This window comes from Salvia splendens, chromosome 8, assembly GCF_004379255.2.
Source record: "Salvia splendens isolate huo1 chromosome 8, SspV2, whole genome shotgun sequence".
Taxonomy (NCBI): domain Eukaryota; kingdom Viridiplantae; phylum Streptophyta; class Magnoliopsida; order Lamiales; family Lamiaceae; genus Salvia; species Salvia splendens.
Window position 1 is genome coordinate 33883364 of NC_056039.1, and position 19563 is coordinate 33902926.

Consider the following 19563-nt stretch of genomic DNA (forward strand, 5'->3'; position numbering starts at 1 on the left):
GGGCCCCAGTCCATCCTGGGCCCCTGGCCTGGGCCTTGGTTGCCTATGCCCAGAGTCGGCACTGGTTGGTGACGGTTATATCGGTATGCGATGGCGACCGGGAAGACAGGGCCGGAGCTGCAGGCTATTGAGGATAATTGGCTTGCGATGGCGAAGTTGAAGCCATTTTCGGATTGCGTTGTGGATGCGATCAATGGGATGAATATTGGCGAGGCTGAGAAGCTGAGGAAATTGAATGAGTGGATGAACCAATCTAGTTTTGACAAGTGTATCTCCAATGAGTAGGGCTGCGAAATCGCAGCCCGCCTCGACCTAGGGAATCTTTTCTGGGACTGGGATTTGCCCAGAACTAGAGAAGGATTCTATAGGTAAATCGATGAATTAACATAAAGCTAAACTAAAGAGAGGAATTCGGCAAAATAATAAAAATACAAAAAGACAAAATTCAGAAATATAAAGAAGTAAATTGGTAAAATATTAATCACACGTTACATTCCTGTACTTGGAATAGAAAATGAAACAACGTCAATCTAATTAATAAAGAATAATTGTACATTAATCTTATTATATTTTTCTCGTGTACATTAGTAGTACTTAAAAAACCTTATGTCATAACAAAATTACATCCAGCTGAAGTCGCATTTTTTCATCTCTACTAACCAATATTCATAAATCCAGTAATATTATCTTCATTGCTTTATTTTTTTAAATCATGTTAGTTCATTGTTAAATATACTTGAACATGGTTCTCTTCCTCGCAAAATCCTTCTCCTTAATCACTGCTTAGCCTGCATAAAAAAAATACAACTTTGATCAGAGAAAAGTATTAATTACTTTTTCGTCACTAATAAAGACAAGTTCTGAAAAGTGTCGAAACGATGCAATTTCCTTAAAAACTTCATCGAAAAGAATTTGAGGGTTTTGAAATTGCTGTAAATTTGTGGCATCATTGAAATGTTTCAAAAGTACGTAGTGTCAACTTAATTGTATATATAAAAAAAATAGTGACTTGTTTACTTCTAACACGTATTTTTTACCAAATTATTTTCAACCATGGAGTGAACTTTTATGACCATTCTTGATATTCTGTACTGGATAGTAGATTTGGTGAGTGGGGATCAAAGTGATGGAAAGATATTAAAAATATGTGACAAGTTGCAAACTCACATGTTACACTAAAAAGAGATGAGAGTTTTTGTCCTAAAACAGTTGAAAATGGAATTTATTTATTTTTCCAATAAAACCTTAGAACAGAGTATAAAAACTTAATTCTTAGAATGATGCAAAATAATTATGACCGTCCACACCTTCTACAAAAGAAAATATTAGTACTACTTTTTAATAGTCATAATCTCTATTCAATTACTACTTTTTAAAAATATTTACAAAAAATAATCTTGTGTGGCAAGTGTGGATGCATAGTTTTATTGTTATTGATTGTTGAATACCTGAGAATAGAGAAAAGTGCCAGAGATTGCAATGGCAGCACCAAGAGCATTGATTGGGTGAAGAGGAGTATTGAAGATGATGATTGATGCTACTATCACTGATATTCTCTTCATTGTGTTGCCAATGCTAAATGTCAATGGAGATATCTCATTTAGAGACATGTATGACACTTGATTGTATAGATGGTAAAACACACTCTGAGCCACCACCCACCTGCAGTTTTTTTCACATCAGTCTTTGTGACAATGAGATGGTGACAAAGAAAAGATATTGCTATCTATTGCTATATGAAATTACCATATGAAATTACCATATGAAATTAGGTCCAATTTGAGAGACAGCCTTTTCCCAACCAACAGCCCATAGCTGTGGGCCCTCCACAGCAATAGCAAAAGGGGTGAGAATGAAAAGAGACATAATTGAGAGACAAGCATAGTAATTCATTCCTCCAACTGATTTTCCATTCATTCCTCTCTTTGAGAATATGTTCCTAAATACAAATGCCAAATTTGACAACATTGCCCCCATAAAACCTGCATCCATAAGTTCAACCGCCATTATTTCGCTTTTCAATCTCGTATTTTATTTCATTAACAGAGCACTGACGAACACGTGTCGTGTGTTCTTACCGACTAGGTTGAAATTGAGCTCGGTGGCGGCGGAGAGGGCGCAGCCGCCGATGATAGGCAGCAGGGAGAGGTAAACCGGCAACGAGAAAGCCTCTCCGAGCAATAACCTCGACACCAGAACGGTGAAAGCCGGTTCACCGCTCTTTATAATGTGAGTGAAAGAAACCGCCACTTTTGACATGCTGACGGTGGCTGCCACGTGACCTATCGTGTGCGCGGCAGCAACCTGCAGCGCACACGGTCGGTTAGTTAAATGTTTCCCATTTTAATAAATGGTACACAAAACTAGACACTAGAGAATATTATATTATATTATATTATATTATATTATATTATATTATATTATATTATATTATATTATATTATATTATATTATATTATATTATATTTACCGGGAAAAGAGCTTTCCAGAAATCAAGGTCGGTCTCGGGGGCCTCTGCGATCCTCGTGGCCCACGAGACGAGCATGATGAGGGAGCCGGCGGCGAGCGACAGCGTCGACGTCAGCCAGGGGAAGGGGAAGGCGTTGAGCACTTTCTTGTTGTAGATGTTGAAGACCACGTTGAGGGCCCACCACGTGGCGAAGTAGGCCACGATCTTGGCCTTCTGCGCGGCGCCCTCCCGATCGAACTCAATGCTGATCGGGATGGGCTGCGACCGGGCCTCATAGGCATTGCACGAGACTCCGGCTCTAGGGGAGTCTTCCGGTCCAGCCACGGAGGAGCCGAAACCCGTGGCGGCGGAGATATGCAGGGGCTTGAGGAGGCACTCATCTTTCTTCGGGTGGTGCAATGTTGGGAGAGTTTGAGGTTTTGGGAGAAAAAGGGGTCTCTTGAGAAGGTTTTCGGACAATGTTGTGATGGATTGGTTTGGTGAGAAAGCCATTGTCTTTTTTCAGTTGTGTTGAGGAATGTTGTAACAAACTAGTAGTAGTAAGAGTAGAGATTTTTTTATTTGATTTGGTGTGTAACTACTACTACTACTAGTGGAGAGATTTTGGGGGTGAGTTTTTGAACTATACAAAATGGTTAGGACTATTTATATAGAGGGTGGCCGGGTGCGGTGGGGCCCACGCGCAACGCAAAGGCCGGCCTCTCGGGTAGGTTAGGGCTGGGGTGGATGTTGGAGTGTATATCTGCTGCCTATCAGCTGGTTGGAAGAGGCAAAGACAGAGAGGGGTGAATTGTATGCAATTTGGTGGTAACTTGGATGGAAATGTCCAATTTGGGTTGTTTTGGATTTATTGTAGATTTTGATATTGAATGAAGAAGTTGGACTTGTATTGGTATACCTCATTCTAAATTTACCTAATTTGGTTGGTGGCAATTTGAAAAAATTGTTTCTCAAGTTGGTAATGAGGCCTAGCTAGCTCAAGTGATAAAGTTGAAACACGACGAGATTCTCTTTAATCGAGAGATATTGGATTTAATCTACCTACTCTTTTTCGATTAATACAAAAGTGCTCAAAGTAAGGAATTGACGAGCAGAGTCTACTAAGAAAGTTTCATGAGCTAAAAAAATAAGGAACATATGTTTTTCATGACCTGGAACTCGATTATTTTTAATTCTTCTCTCCTAAAATATATTCAACGATGGAGAAGAGTCGAACTCATTGTCGTACAAATATAACTAAATGACTAATTTATTAACATAAATTGCTAAGCATCACATGTATTTGAAAATGAAATTGGGAAGGGCGACAAGTTGTACAGAAATATCCCTGGCCTTCAATTAATATATAAAAACTGTACTCCCTCTGTCTCCGATTAATTGTCACTCTTTTTTATTTCGATCCGTCCCTCAATAATTGTCACACTTCATTTTTACCATAAATGGTAAGTAGGTCACACATTCCATTAACTCACTTCACTCACATTTTATTATAAAACCAATATAAAAAAGTGGGTCTCAAATTCCACTAACTTTTTCAACCAACTTTTCTTTACATTTCTTAAAATCCGTGTTCGGTCAAAGAATGACAATTAATCAAGGATGGAGAGAGTATAAATTTTGGCAAGCAAAAATGTAACTACGTTTCATAGGGTTTCCTGGTCTACACCCGACGCAACCTAGATCCGTTGACTTCTTACCAACGCGTTTAACTGTAAAGCTCAAGCTTAGAGTGCATTATACACTCCCCCCTCTGGCAATAGGACTCTCATTTTACCAATTTCGTTAACAAGAATTACATTTCATTAACTCGTTCAACTTATATTTCATAATAAAACTTCCATATAACGATAAGATCTATGTACCACTATCTTTTTTAACTCATATTTTTTGAAAAAAGAAGTAGGACTTCTTCTAGTGTTGAACGAATGGAGTATCATAACGCCGTCGAAACTTGGAACGTTGAAACTTGACCTTAGTGTTCAACATGAACAACTATTTCATCAACACTATTTTCAATAGAAAACATCAATAATGTTTGAATAAAGGAAACTGCAAAATCGCTGAATCTTCATTTGGCGCTTTCTATAAAATGTATCATTGATGTGACAAATGCGAGTTTACAACCTACGGTTCTCATAAAATTGCTCGTCAATTTAAGTTAAAATATCTCACGCATATCAAAGCTATGCAGAAAATATTGATTCAACGGTTGGCAAATTTTTAGAGAAATTCAGCAAATTTTGAGCTATTGATTTAGGAGTTGTCATTTTGTTGCTTGTCAATTTTTTTTATCTGTATTTCATTTGCATTGAAAAAAATGCATTGGTTCGAGACTGACCGGCTATAAATAATGCACGAATTTTTTACTCAATTTGCAATAATCTTAATTTTGAGACGTTTCAGTAATATTTTAGGAACTAGGAGGAAAATTTATGATAAAGAGTTAAAGACTGAATTTTCTAAATTTTTCTATATTTTCGTCCATAACTTTCTTTTGTTATGGTTTTTGATACAACGTTTAATTTGTACTAATTAAATAGTCTTATTGGTGTTTCTATTTTAAACTGATTATAGTACTATTGCAAGTTTGCAACTACTAGTGTGTATAAACATCATTAATTTCAAGCGGTGAAAAAATTTGATGGGAAGTGTTTGTCATTTTTTGAAGCAAAATTTGATTTGTGGCTCAAATTTCTTGTGGGCTTAATAATTGGACCTTTGCCAGCAACAATTGCTCAAATGTTCATACATAAATCAAGATTTCAACATCAAATGTTACATTCTTATTTATTTTTTCAATATCACGCGCTTGATGTGAACTTGTATTGATAAATTTCCAAAGAGAAGTTAAATTTTACTCATATTTAACTAGTACTAAGAATAAACAATAAGAAATCAAAATTTATAAACAAACCACATTCTATAATAAGATCACAAATTAACAAGTTTTTTTTTCTTTTCTCAAAAACCTTACAAAAGAAAAATGAGACCCCAAAAACAAGCTAAAATATGGAGGAAGCATCTCAAATTTACATCAATGGGAGAGAGGGAAAAAGAGATTCGTACCATTAAAAAGTTAGCAACTTGGTGAAATTAATGAGAGCACAATCATAAAAGCAACAAGTATGTTGGTCAATTTATTAAACAAACCACGCAACACGGCTAAACCTGCAAACCCCAAGAATGGGAAATACATGTTTATGAGCTTATCAGATGCCCGGTTGGATCGTTTCAGCTCCGCTAGTACTGCAACCTGAAATCAAATCATATTCGATTCAGACTCAGAGACAGACATCGATTCCATCACACTGCCGCGCGCGCGCACACATAATGATTCAATTTTTATGATCACGAGAGAGGAGGAAGAACAAGGTGTTAAGATGTTAAATATGTCTATTGTAAGCATATTTACATTCCTGTTTCCTAACCACTGGTTGGAATCGTGCTTGGTCAAATGATTTTTGACTAATAATAAATATTACAAGACATTTAATTTTGTGAAATTAAATGCAATAACGTCGATCTATGTTCCGAGTAGATGACCGTAGTATATTCATTTTCTCAAATCCGATTCCCGGTGAGTGAGAAATAATATATTAAAGTTGGTCACAATAAAGCTAGAAATGAGCTATGTGAAAAGACTAAGGTACTAATTAACTAAGTGTTAATTATCCCACATGGGGATGATAGACTTCTTTGATGAAGTATTTAATCAGATGAATTATTATGTGTAATAATTATCGTGGAATAAGACGGGTGACAGAGCCCACACGCGCGTGCCGCCGCCGCCCGCCCACGAGCCGCGAGCCGCGCACCGTGACCCGTGTCCCGTGACCCGTGCCCCGTGCCGGGTGCCTTGTGCCTTGTGCCTTGGCAATTGGTCTTTGGGCTGTTCTTTGGAGCTGGTCGTTGAGCGTGGTTCGAGCCCCGCTTGTTCTTTTTAGACCACCCCAAACTCCACGCTATCCCCGACGGGTCTGGTCCACGTCATGGTCCCGCTGGACCCCGACACATAACGGGAGACAAAAGGTCCCCGATGGACCCCGACGGTCCATGGTGTATCCCGTCGTGTAGCATGTCCAGGTGCGTCATGTCTCTTCAGCTCCCACTGGCTAGTGCACCAGTCAATAACCCCCGGCGGTTACGGTCAAGCCATCATGACACACATAATGGCCGTTGACTCCATCAATGCCCTGCAGGTGGACTTGGCCTATAAATAGGCATGCATCCATTGCATTCTAGACAAAGAATAAACAAGCATTCCTGCATACACGCTCTCTCCCTCTCTGCATATCTTCCCGTCGAAGCTCTGCCCCCGCCTTACTCCCGTTCGCCGGAGCTCTATTGCTAGCGGTGCTGCTACTTCATAGACGAAGCCGTTTTATCTTTGGGGATGACACGCCAAACCGAGAGCATTACCGGGGCGTATCTCGTATTGCGGAAAGAGGACTCCTCGACTCGGCTTACCGCTTTCCACAGATATTTTCCCGTGTAATTGTTTCAGTTTTTCCGTGTAATTTTCCTTTGTTTATTTTCATTGTAATTTTCGTCCGGCAAGACTTGTATCTCATTTCGACAACACCACTTTCACTAATATGTCTAAATTAAGATAAAAGTCTCGCTAAGCCTTTAATCATGTGTTCGGTTGCTAAGTTACCAAATAATCCCTGCCCGTTATTAATTAAAGGCCCATTACAAAGGTTTTATTGGACATAAAAATACTTCCATAATTTCCTTAAGCATCGGAAGAAACATGGAGTTTTTTACCCTTTCCCCCTTCTCAAATTTAAAGTCAATAAGATCAAGATTAAACTAAAATTTTTAGAGCCAACCGATAGGCTAGCATTCGTTACCATTTTAGAGTAACTTTTCATGCTATATTGTTAAAAATTTGCATATAAAGATGCATGTTTTGGCAGGAAATGAATAGAGTGGTCCGACGAGCATACTAATGTAATGGATTCTAGATTACATGCAAAAGTAGAGGCAAATTGGATGCAAATTCAGTAGTTTGAGAATGAAGTAATCCACAAGACACAAACTGCCCAGTTTGATGGATTGGCCAGTGTCCGAGCAATGTTGACAGCTCTTCAAAGTCGCATTTCAAAGCTAAGTTGACGAGTCTTTGTGCTACCAACGCCCACAAGCGACACTTTTGAAGGCAAAAGAAGCCAACTACCATCATTGGGAGTGGAGAAGACTTCCACACCAGATTGGTTGGAAGATGTGTAACAAAAACAACAAAAATTATCTTTTGGCCGAACTTTCCATGAACCACATTTTAGCTAGCTTTAGTTAGTTTTATTTCCTCTCTTTAAGCTTAGTTTTCTCTCATCCTTGAAGTAAATTTCGAACCATAGGCAGCCATTGCCACTTTTGCTCACCATGGGGTGAAGCTTGTAGTTATGTAGTGTTTTAATGCTTTGAATGATCTAGTTCCTTGTTGTACTCATTTTCCAACATCTTAACTCTCTAGTTAAGGTTGTTGGGCTGATCTTAAAGAGCTTTTGGTGTATTTAATTCTCTAAGTGTTTAGCATTTATGTTTGGTTGTTGATGTTCTTGCTTGTTTAGTTCAAAAATCTTATTTTCAAGTTTGCTATTTTAAGTTTGTGTTAAGCTTGCTTCCTTGTGGTGTATTTCTCTATTTATTTAAGTTATCTAAGCATGTTAGGAGTCATTTTAGGGGTTGTTCATGGTTGAAAAACGTTTCAAAAAAGAGGAGAAAACGTTGTGTGTTTTAAGTTGCAATTTGTTAGTGATTTTCCCTTGCTTAGTAGCTTTGTTCTTGTATGCTAGTGTGCATTAGTTGCTGTAATTTCTTTTGTTATTTCAATCCTCCATTGTTGAATGTTCTTAAGCTTTGTTTATCTTCTCCAAGTTGCTAATTTTCAGCTTTTTATTTGGTGTTTTCAAGGCATAATTAGGTAGCTAACTTGTTGATTTGGTGTTTCTCTAGCATAGTTAAGTGTGTAGGAGTCTTTTAGTCTTTCTTTTCTCATAGTTTTCGTGCCATAGTGTATTTAGGAACCCAAAAATCTGATTTCAAATTGCTAATCCTTTTATCATTTGTTTAACAACATCACTCTTAAGTGTAACAACAGTTGGCAGCAGATCTCATACTAATTAAAGCGTGGCGGCATAGCCAAACTCTTAAGTGTTGAAATACATAACGGATACGACCGTTCCTCGTGGGATCGACATCCGACTTACCACATACTAATTAATAGTATTTTGGGAAGTGGGAACGTATAAATATTGTTGAATAGGAAGAACACGCGCCTACGACATGCGTGCAAAATTCCTTCCTTCCACCAACTGACACAATAAAAAAAATAGTGAAATTGACTGAATATTAAAGCTTCACATCCTAAATAAAGTTGTAGCAAATCAATAAGTTCACCAACAAATATCAACAGCTGCAGCTTATCCGTTAGAGCATCCGCAGCGGTGGCGGTTGGCGCCACCGCCGTCCGTGCCAGCGGCAAGGCGAAGGACCGCCACCGCTGCAACCGCGCCGCTGGCACGGCGCTGCTCGATGTATCGAGCACGTCCGTGCCAGCGGTCGCACACGTGGCGGTCTCTGATTCGCCAACTGCATAGCCGTTGGTTTCAAACATTTTTTTATTTTTTTTTTAAAAATCGGATTTTTATTAAAAAAATCGATAAAAAAAAAAAAAAAAAAATTTCACTTCCCCAAAAAATTATATCCGTTTATAACCGTTTTTCCCCACTTTTTAATTTTTTTTTATTTTTTTTACCCCAAAAATACACACTTTCATCTATAAATACCCTCAATTTCACTCCAAAAAATTCACACTTTCACTACACAATTCTCATCATCAATCTCTCATATCCATTTTCATCTTCCTCTCACACCCTACAACACCACTATGTCCGGTAACGACGACAACCCAAGCGGCTCTCACGGTTGGAACCCCGAATGGTTCGGTTCGCAACCGTTTCATAGTCCGGAAACGGAATATTCGGCCCCTCCTCTCACCCAAGATTCGGGCGTTCCGAGTGGCTACCGGCCATACCCAATCGACGATCAAGGTGCCTCCGATGGGCGCTACGGGTGGACACCGGAGCCTAGGCCTCGCGCCCCTTCCCAAATGCCGAATCCTCCATCTCGCGCCGGTGTCCGCACACCGTACTCACCGGCGGAGATGGAAAGATTGTTCAAGGCGTACTTGGAAATCTCCGAAGATGCGGTGGTTGGAACGAACCAATCCGGCGATCACTTTTGGTGGCGCGTCTCTAGCCGGTACAATGCACACCGGCCGCCGGGAACGATCGAGCGCAACGAGAGTATGGTGCGCAACTGCATCGGCCGAGCCAACGAAGAAATTGGCAAGTTCAACGGCTATTTCATCCAGGAGTCCCGGAATGCCGGGAGCGGCCGAAGCGAGGTCGACATCATCACCGCCTCGCTGAGCACCTACCAATCCATGAACGGTAAGTCGTTCAAATATCTTAACGTTTGGCAGGAGACGCGGACGCACCCGAAGTATAAGGGAGGCATAACATCCTTCTCTAGCGGCTCCTCCAAACGCTCACGGTCGGCATCCCTATCCGACGCCGGCGAAGAAGTGGCTAGCCAACTCGCCGAAGCTAACTTGGGTAGCCCCGATGCCCAACCAAGCGGTTCCCGACGCCGACCGCAAGGTAGGAAGAAGGCGGCGGCCGAACGACGTCGCGCCGCGACTCCATCTGCCCCTGGTCCCGAACCCGCACCCTATGTTCCACCTCCACCCCCGAACAACTCGTTGTGGGCCCTTTTGGCCCAACTCAATATGGCCGATAGGTCAACTATGACCCCCACGCAACTTCAAACGCACGAGTCCATGATATTGGGTCTCCAAAAACAATTGGGGTTGGTGCCGCCGGATGCGTAGTCTTCCTCGGGTTATATTAGCCAATAATTATGTAATTTTTAATTTTTAGGAGTTTAATTATGTAATTTTTAATTTTTAGTATTTTAATTATGTAATTTTTAATTTTTAGGATTTTAATTATGTCTTTTTATTTTATTTGTAATTTGTTATTTTTATTGTGGTTTTTTTAATGAATTTTAGTATTATGAAAATGTTTTTGTGTAATTGAATTTTATATTAATTGTGCTCGTCCTTGCGGAAGAGCACAGTTGTGGGTGTTGTGCTCTTGCCAGAGAGCAGGCATGAATAGTACCGCCCGGGCCCACAACCGTGCCGCTGGTAAGAGCACGGTTGTGGATGCTCTTATCAGCTAAGCCTTAGCTAGATCAGTTCGAATCTAAATATTTTCTCACACATATATCATATATATTCATAGTCCCATTTTGACTCGCCACGAGTTTTAAGCCTTAGCTAGATCCATTCGTATTTGTTGGCAATTGAAACTAAAAATATAATATATAACTGTCCCACATCGGTGTCAAGAGAAAACTGAAACTAGTATATAAGTCTCATGTACCCCTCCTCCTATCACCAATTGGTTTTAGGATGGAACCCATGGATTTCTATCATGGTATAAGAGCGGGTCGCCGATTGTGGGTCATATTTAACTGACCCAGCAGTATAACTGGGCTGAAAATTTGGGCCAAATGGTCCCAACCGATCGAAAAAAATTGGACTTTTTCCGACTGATTTTTAAATGTACGAGATAAACTAGAATTCGACCAAACTTCATAATCTTTTGCTTGCTCAAACAAAAGAACATGAAGGATCAACTACTAACATGTACATACATCAAAATCCCCAATTTCGAAACCCTAGATCACATCAATCAAGCCAGAAGAAATGAGCGAGAGGCCGGTGTCCGTGGGTCGACGAAGAGGTCTATAAACGCGAAGTCAAAGCTCACAGATGCAACGACCGCGTCGAAGATGTCATCTATGTTAGTAATCAATTCGATCAATTCTTCATTCTCAATTTAAATTATTTCCTCCCTATAGTATTACTGCTTGAACTTGCTCCATCAGTCTAAGAATATGGAAATGGCGATGTTAATTTGCTGCTATTGTTGTCGAATTCTATGCAGGGTGGTTTCTAAGAGAGATTTACAAAAAAGCTAAAAATGCGTCTTTTATTCCTCACTTAGTTGACAATGTGTTAGATTAAATGAGATGATATTGAGAAACTGTATCAGGTGAAAAAAGCTTCTGAATTTGCTTGTATAAGCCCTTTTAATCAGTTGTGATATCTGTGAATTTTTATTGAGGTAAATGCTACAGTGATGATCGGCTACGAAATGTTGAATTTGAATTATTATAAGAAATCTGCGTCTTAAGACAAAGTAAACTCTCTGCTTTGACTTATATCAAGAATGTCGCGCTTGCTATTCAATATTAATGAATCCTTTTGTGCTTGTTTAGTTTCTCTACATATGCTGAAATCAATATTTGCAGGGAAGAGCCTACTGATCCCTTCGTCTACTTGGATCTGGATAATGTTACTGTTATGGAGAGTTATCTGCAAGCAGAGTCAGTCCCAACTTCTTTTTGTAATAAAAATATTACTATCTCCTCCTGAATTCAATACTCTTGATGAAACTATTGCTAATGATCTATTTGTTTTTTTTTCCAATTTTTTACATAGTTTTGTCACAATGTTCAATCCACACATTATACTCCTTTTTATCTCTAATAGATTCAGAAGTCATGTAAAGAAATGAAGAAAATGCCCCTGTTGCAGCAATTTCCCTCTCGTGTATTTTACTCATCAATCAATCAAACTGTATGTCTTGTTATCCACAATAGGTGTTACCAAGCTAGGCTGTGTGTTCGGGGAAGAGTCGATGAAGCAAACTCGTTTTAGCTGCTTGGCCTTTTCGAGTCTCGGCCGGCTTCAGCTTCCCTATTCGAATCTTCCCTCATTTGTCTGAACATATCTTTGATTTCTGTCTCTTTCCTATCGATGATATCCATAAGAGCCTTGAAGAGCCTGCAACGCGATTGGTTGGCCGGTTCGGTCGAACCAGCTGTGACCGCCCCTCCGTCCACACTCAACCTGTTATACTGGAAACAAACCCGGCCAAAGAAGAATGCCAGGGCACCGACACACGCGACGCCGCAGATGAGAAACAGGCCCCAGAAGCTCTTCAATGAAAGTTGGGCTTCGTCGGTTGGTTCTTCTAGGGTTGAGCACCGTTTGCGTGGGAGCCACTTATCGTGGATCCGCTGAAGTTCTCCGTTTTCCGATAGCTGGAGGATAGTTGTCGACAGGTCTACAGCCAACGGCGAATCCCTCTGGAAAGCCTGTTGAGTTGGAAGATACATAATAAAATTTGAGATGTTACGCGCACACAGTGACGGAGCCATGAATTTTGAAGAACTTACGAATCCCCATCCGCTCTTAGTGAACTCCTGTCCGACGGTGGTGAACTGGCATCGCGTGTTGGAAAGGAAAAGCTCGACATAAGGGAGCTCGTCGATGATGGCGGCCACCCCACCGCCGGATGGACCTAGTTCCAGAGCCCTAATGTACTCGTCTTCGCCCTTTAACACTCGTAGCCTTGACTCGGCTATGTGTAGGTCGTCGACGAGGTATCTATACACGAACGATCCATCTTGGATCCCTATAGGTTCCCAACTCGTGGTCAAGCTATCAATCCCTTGAATTCTTGAACTAAGTTGTTGAACTGTGAGGATTGATGTCAAACTAGCTGTATAGCTTGAGTTGATAACCAGCACTGTGAAAAGCCATAAAATAAGCACTAATCTCCCCAATGTGCTAACTGTGTTTTCTCCTGCAAAATGAGTTAGTTAGTTAGTTAACACTTTTGTAAACTCTGAGAAATTCCATTGATTCTCTATTGAATACTTACTGTGTGAGAAAAACATAGTTGAGAAGCTGAACCTGAAACACAAAAACATAGTTTTAGCTTAGGTGTGATCATTCGGCTTTCGGTTCGTTTTTTATGCTAAAACCGAACCAAAGCTAAAAAACCAAATTTTCTCAACAACGAAACCAAAATCCAAATAAAATCGAACTTGAAAAAACCGAAAATCGATTTTCGGTTCGTTTATTTATGCTAAAATCGAACCAAACCGAAATCCAAAAAACAAATCGACAATTTTAAAATCTGGTTTTCGGGTTTTTTGCTCAACCCTAGATGAGCTAGGAATCACACATTAGGTTAGACGAATACCTACCAAAACACAGTCACGAGTTGCTGGCTCGGAGGCCCCCGGAACTCAGCGTTCATTCGGTGCTCAAGGATCCACACGACGGTGCCCACAAAGAGGAATAAGAGCCCGGTGACAGCCCACATTTGCCAAGTGAACGGCTTCAGAAACGCCCACGGGCTCGATTTGACCTTCTGTATCGGAGCAACCACGACGAGGCCCGAGTTCATGTATGGCTGTGTGAAGTCCACCAGCCTGGTTCTTCTTTTTGTGATGGTCACATCCCCTACAGCAGCGTCATATTTCTGTCAAAAAGCACAACACACATTACTTCATAAACAATTATGATTGGCACGTGGCAATATGTCCGAACTACTAAATTTTTACGAGAGAGAGGCTCACATCTTGTACAACATCATTGACCATATTGTCAAAGGAAGGATTCCTTCTACCATCTCCAAACATGATATATTGGTGAGGGACAGGATAAGGCAACAAAGCAAGTGCAGCTTCAAACACATCAATGCAGAATCCCTTAGCCCCTAAAGGCCCTTCATCTTTAGTCACAAAACTAGGGAAACTCACTCTATATGGTACTGCAATCCGCAGAGGCTTCCCGTTGTCGGGAAACACCCATCCACGGGGCCTCTTCGTGGTCTTCCCAGGCCATATCACACCGTAGAGATGCTGACTAGTTTTAGAGATAGTGTTTGATGGCTTTGTGTGTTGTGATTCTGGAAGAACGGTTGATAGGCCCGAGTGATTCGACCAGTAGCCAAGACTGCGCGAGCCAGTCCCTCCAAAGTTGAGAACATCGAACGAGGGATTGACTAGATTCTTGGCCGAATCAAACTGAACTTGGCCAGCTGCACCACTGAAGTTCATCCTAAGCAGCACCTGCAGCAGTTTTGAGCCCTCGTTGAAGACTCGCAGAGACGTGATGCGGGCGTTTTTGCTGCCTTCGTCTACTTCTTGCAGCCTTGGATCATCAGAGAAGGTGATGGCTTCACCACTGGCGAAGAACTCATTGAGGGCTCGCGCTAGCAACCACACTGAGTCGTAAGCATAGAGCGCGTAGGTGTTGAAGCGCGTTGTCTCTTTGCTCTTGAGGTCTCTCCAAGTAGATGCAAACCTTGTTTTGGCATCAGAATCCGGAGTGTGATGGCGAAGTGCAACGACTCCTTGTAAGAGCTCGAGGGTCTCTGGCTCGACTTCAGATGAATCAAGAAGAGAAGTGAGCCAATCTGTAGCTATCCAAACATAGCCATAGCTCATCATCCCAAGCTTGCTAGCTACTGAGAAGATGTTCAAACCAGAATCCGGATTCACATGTACTACAAAAACTCGAGTTTCTAACAAGTTCACCCCCGCCAACACGCTGTCAATCTCGGTTCTTGACGCACCGGGGGTTAAGGCTGCCTTGTAAGAGATCTTGGCGCGTTTCGTCGCAAGAGCGTCGCCCAGAACAGAGATCCCGTTTCTGCCATAATCATCGTCTACAAAGACGGCCACCACTTCGCTCCATCCAAAATACGAGACGAGATCAGCAACTGCATACATTTGGAAATGATCACTTATGGTTGCTCTGAGGAAGTAAGGGTACTGATGCTGAGCTGAAAGAGTGGGATCCGTTGCAGCGAACGATAGGAGAGGCACGTGGAGCTCGTTCATGATAAAGGAAATTGAGTGAGCTATGCCCGAGGATTGTGGTCCGAATGCAGCAACAATGTCTTTCCCCATAAGCTGCATAGCTGCACAAGTAAGGAGGCAGTCTCAAAATTTCTATTTTCATTATAGGCCTTTATAAAATGAAATATTTAACCAAAATTGCATTCACTATATATATCATTTGACAAGAGAGGATGGAAAATAGTGAATTTCACACTTCACAATGTCCAACTTTTTTCTACCAACCAGAGGTGGTTACTGGCTATAGAAAATGAAATTATGCAATAGTATGGACTTGTCCTAATATGGGCTAATCAAGAATTTCATGCTCATATATATACTAATCTATTGATATATGATCAATGCTTATGACAAAAAAAAAAGTTGCCATTTGTATCATGCATAAAGAGAACTAAATCAGCCATTCTTAGAGGCAATCAATCTTTGCTGTAAAACTAGCAAAGAAACTAAATAAAAGTGAAAAAATACCTTCAAATGTTCCAAGAAAGCCACTGCATTTAGTATCCTGCAAGATGAGATTGAGCTTAGTGCCATTGAGAATGCTCGAATCCGAGTTTACGTCTCGAATTGCAGCAGCAAGAGCTTGCCCTGCAGACCTTCCAATGGCGGAATTGAATGTGAACAATGCTCCAATGTTTAGAACTTTTGGGCTTACAGAAGAAGAAGAAGCACTAGAATTTCTTGCATTGCCCATTGCTTCCATGGTTACACACAAACAAGAAATCAAGAAAACCAATGTCCTTTTCATGTATAAACAAGCCTTCATTTTTCAAGAAATGTAGAACTTACATCACCTTGTGAAAAAAGATGAAGACCCACAATTTGTTCAAGTCAGAGGTTCAGAATTTTCAAGCAAACATGCTTTACTAATGCGTAAAAATACAATCTTGGTAGTGAAAAGATGGAATTTGAAGGTTTATGATGCAGCAAAGTGTGGAGGTATGGAGGCAGTAAGAGGGATTAGTAGCAATCTCAAAGTGTGTACTTATTTAAATACAAAAAGTGAAACCAAGAAATGAAAATATTTTAATGAAATACAGATTGTTGTCACATCCATAAACAATATTGACAGTGACAAGAGAATGTATGACTGACATATTTCAAAAACAAACTTCTTAGTGCAGCAAAATCTGAAATAAATGTGTACACACTATATATTTTAATTTGGTGAATAAATAAATAAGTTTGATAGAATATACTTAAGACTGATTTATTTACATTATTTACTGTTATGTTTGGATTGATTGTTGCATAAGATAAATTGAAGGATTACGACAAAAATACAAAAAATAAAACCACTAATATTTTTTGTGAGTGTATTTTCAAAACTTTGTAGTAGGATTAGATGATGATAAAATAATTTAACCCCGATTAAGGTGATAAAATAATCATCCAATTGGGTGGTTAAGTGTGGGCTGATATTAATCACGTGCCTAATCATGCAAACCAAACATGTAAGTTGGACTGAATTATAATATCAATCCTTTATTATGAGTCAAACCAAATGCTCCAATAATTATTAGCAATATCATTTCAAGAATTCATTGCATGTGGATATATTAAATGTGTATTGTTTATGATTAATTAAATCATAAACACTACCCCATATGTTTAGTTGGTGTTGTGTGAGGGACTCTAAAAGCAAAAGAAATGTATTAAGACAAGATGAAGGTGGAAGTAAGATAGCTTGAAAAGCCTAAAAACAGTCTTCTTGCAATCTAGGGAAAGAATTATTCTTCTTTGCCTGTTTTTACTAACTTACACCAAATAGCTGTCAAATTTGTGCTTTAACTGCGTCCAGAGCCTTTGTCCTAGCGGCAAGGAGCTTAGACATTAGAGCATCTGCAGCGGTGGCGAAAGACGCCACTGCCGTCCGCGCCGTTGGCAAGGCGCAGGACCGCCGCCGCTGCAGCCGCGCCGCTGGCACGGCGCTGCTCGATGTATCGAGCACGTCCGTGCCAGCGGACGCACACGTGGCGCGCTCCCATTCGTCAACGGCATAGCCGTTGTGTTTAAACTTTTTTTTATTTTTTTTTTAAAAATCGGTATTTAATTATAAATAATGCTAAAAAATAAAAAAAAAATATTTTCCAAATCCCAAAAATATGGCCGTTTTTTCCCGTTTTTTCTGAATTTTTTTGATTTTTTTTTATTTTTTTTTCCCCCAAAATCATCTATAAATACACACATTCATCATCCATTTATCACATCAAATCATCTCTCATTCATAATTCTCATACAAACTATCAACACATTCATCACCCACTCAAAATCTCAAATGGATTTCACCCATATTATGGCGGAAGCGGAACGCGAAGAACAAGAATACTACGAACAACATCGTGCCGCTTACGAAGCATATGTCGCGGCGAATACCCCTGCTCCTCCTCCTCAACGAACCAGATCAAATCGACGGTACATCCATCGTGACCGGGAGGGAGCCCACGAAAGGCTCGTTGCCGACTACTTTGCCGACCAGCCGCGGTTTCCGGCAGATTACTTCAGGCGCCGTTTTCGCATGTCAAAGCGCTTGTTCATGCGAATTGTCAACACATGTTCGACGAGTATTTGCATATCGGTGAGTCCACTGGAATCCTATGTTTAAAGAATTTTTGCGAGGGCGTTCGTTCTGCTTTTGGGGATGAATTCCTTCGAGCACCCACCACTGATGATTGCCAACGGTTGCTTCGTCTTCATGAATCAGTCCATGGCTTTCCCGGAATGCTTGGCAGCATTGACTGTATGCATTGGAGGTGGAAGAATTGTCCGACTGCTTGGAGGGGGGTTCTTTTTGCGCAGCGTCAAGAGTCAGCGCGGAAGGAGGTCGAAAGAGCCTTCGGGGTCCTTCAACCTCGATTCAACATTGTGAAGGCCCCGGCTCGGCTGTGGTACGTGAATAATATCGCCGACATCATGTTCACGTGTATTATATTACACAACATGATTATAGCCGACGAAGGGCCGAGGGCGGCTAGCTTCTACGACGAGGACGAAGCCGGAAGCTCAACAGCGAGGTCTCCCCTACGCCGAGGCGAGCATACGACGGTTGGCCAGAGGATCGAGACAAGACACACAATGCGCGATACTCGAATCCACAATCAACTACAAGAAGACCTAATCAACCACATGTGGGCGAAATTCGGCAACGAGTAGTGTCATTTTTAATTTTTAGGATTTTAATTATGTAATTTTAATTTTTAGGATTTTAATTATGCAATGTTTAATTTTATTTGTCATTTGTAATATTTATTGTGGGTTTTAAATGAATTTTAATATTATGGAAATGTTTTTGTGTAATTGAATTTTATATTAATTGTGCTCGTCCTTGCGGAAGAGCACAGTTGTGGGTGTTGTGCTCTTGCCAGAGAGCAGGCATGAATAGTACCGCCCGGGCCCACAACCGTGCCGCTGGCAAGAGCACGGTTGTGGATGCTCTTATTGCATGAGGTGCCGAGTATAATATAGGAGTTTATTTGTAATCAGTTGTAATTTCCTTCTATCTATAGTATAGGAGTTTATTTGTAATTTCTTCCCTTATATAGGAGTTAATTTTTTATTTTTTAAAAAAATTGTGCTTTAACGGCTAAAAGTGAATTTTGCTTGCTAAATACTCTCATTACAAATAGTGGTTTTGCCAAAAATGTGGGATTGCTCTATTTCGGAAAGTAAATTAAAGTTGGGGAAAAACAAATTGAGATGTTGCTTGATTTTTATTTGAATAATGTTGGGGAAAAATAAGTTGAGATGTTACTTGATTTATATTTGAATAATGCAGACTAAACTATTCAATATTAACTAAATTTGACAGAAGACAGACTGTCCCAGTTGAAATTATCCCACCAATGATTACCATAAGTGTTTGAAAATCCAAATTGAAGCATAGCATGGCGGATGTCCAGGCGGACGTCGGACCGGCGTGCCGGACTTCTGCGCGGGACGTCCGCCATTAGGCAGCATGCATACGGATACGGACGTCCGCTGCGAACACCGGAGTTCCGCGGCTTTTCGGGACGTTCGTTGGGACGTCCGCCATTGCGTTGACACGACGGACGTCCCGGCGGACGTCCTGATTTTTTATTGTTTTTTGTTGATGTCCGTCGGGATGTCCGCCATTGTGTAGTGGGATGTCCTTATGACGTGGTAGTGCAGTGGGATGTCCTTATAACGTGGCAGGAGGTGTTTTTGAGAAGTCCGTCGGGATGTCCGTCCCATTGTGGATGCCCTAAAAGTTAAAACTATAGTAGTTTTGGGATCTAGGAACTGTATTAAAATATAGACGTATTAATTTATCATTAATC

At 40.6% G+C, this 19563-nt stretch overlaps 2 protein-coding genes and 1 long non-coding RNA gene across 5 annotated transcripts; 1 reads left to right on the forward strand and 2 right to left on the reverse strand.

Moving 5' to 3' along the window:
• Window positions 1–444: 444 nt before the first annotated feature.
• LOC121745520 (glucose-6-phosphate/phosphate translocator 2, chloroplastic-like) lies at window positions 445–3246 on the reverse strand. 2 transcript variants are annotated; one of them, XM_042139466.1, is made up of 5 exons: window positions 2471–3231; window positions 2079–2304; window positions 1760–1982; window positions 1449–1662; window positions 445–788 (listed from the first exon to the last, which is right to left on the reverse strand). In XM_042139466.1, the coding sequence occupies exons 1-5, from the start codon at window positions 2960–2962 to the stop codon at window positions 777–779; spliced, it is 1167 nt and encodes a 388-aa protein (XP_041995400.1). In that variant the 5' UTR covers window positions 2963–3231; the 3' UTR covers window positions 445–776. The 2 variants fall into 2 exon arrangements, with proteins under 2 accessions (XP_041995400.1, XP_041995401.1); XM_042139467.1 differs by lacking the exon at window positions 445–788 and having other exon boundaries at window positions 1531–1662; window positions 1747–1982; window positions 2471–3246.
• A 7902-nt stretch (window positions 3247–11148) lies between these two features.
• LOC121744161 lies at window positions 11149–12146 on the forward strand. The gene is made up of 2 exons (XR_006038501.1): window positions 11149–11346; window positions 11858–12146. It is a non-coding gene; the product is annotated as an uncharacterized LOC121744161 (long non-coding RNA).
• Window positions 11993–16225, reverse strand: LOC121744160 (glutamate receptor 3.5-like). Of its 2 annotated transcripts, XM_042137611.1 has the most exons (6): window positions 15734–16225; window positions 13979–15327; window positions 13604–13881; window positions 13276–13307; window positions 12788–13197; window positions 11993–12706 (listed from the first exon to the last, which is right to left on the reverse strand). In XM_042137611.1, exons 1-6 carry the CDS (start codon window positions 16029–16031, stop codon window positions 12263–12265), a joined length of 2811 nt encoding a protein of 936 aa, XP_041993545.1. In that variant the 5' UTR covers window positions 16032–16225; the 3' UTR covers window positions 11993–12262. The 2 variants fall into 2 exon arrangements, with proteins under 2 accessions (XP_041993545.1, XP_041993544.1); XM_042137610.1 differs by having other exon boundaries at window positions 11993–13197.
• Window positions 16226–19563: the final 3338 nt, after the last annotated feature.

Excerpts from the sequence above, each read along its gene's own strand:
- LOC121745520 (XM_042139466.1), bottom strand. The coding sequence starts at position 2,962 with ATGGCTTTCTCACCAAACCAATCCATCACAACATTGTCCGAAAACCTT. Across the intron at positions 2,305-2,470 it reads TCTGGAAAGCTCTTTTCCCG|GTTGCTGCCGCGCACACGAT; the intron begins GTAAATATAATA and ends TGTGCGCTGCAG. Across the intron at positions 1,663-1,759 it reads ATTGGACCTAATTTCATATG|GTGGGTGGTGGCTCAGAGTG; the intron begins GTAATTTCATAT and ends AAAAAACTGCAG.
- LOC121744160 (XM_042137610.1), bottom strand. The coding sequence starts at position 16,031 with ATGAAGGCTTGTTTATACATGAAAAGGACATTGGTTTTCTTGATTTCT. Across the intron at positions 13,882-13,978 it reads TCAATGATGTTGTACAAGAT|AAATATGACGCTGCTGTAGG; the intron begins GTGAGCCTCTCT and ends GCTTTTTGACAG. Across the intron at positions 13,198-13,275 it reads AACTATGTTTTTCTCACACA|GAGAAAACACAGTTAGCACA; the intron begins GTAAGTATTCAA and ends CTCATTTTGCAG.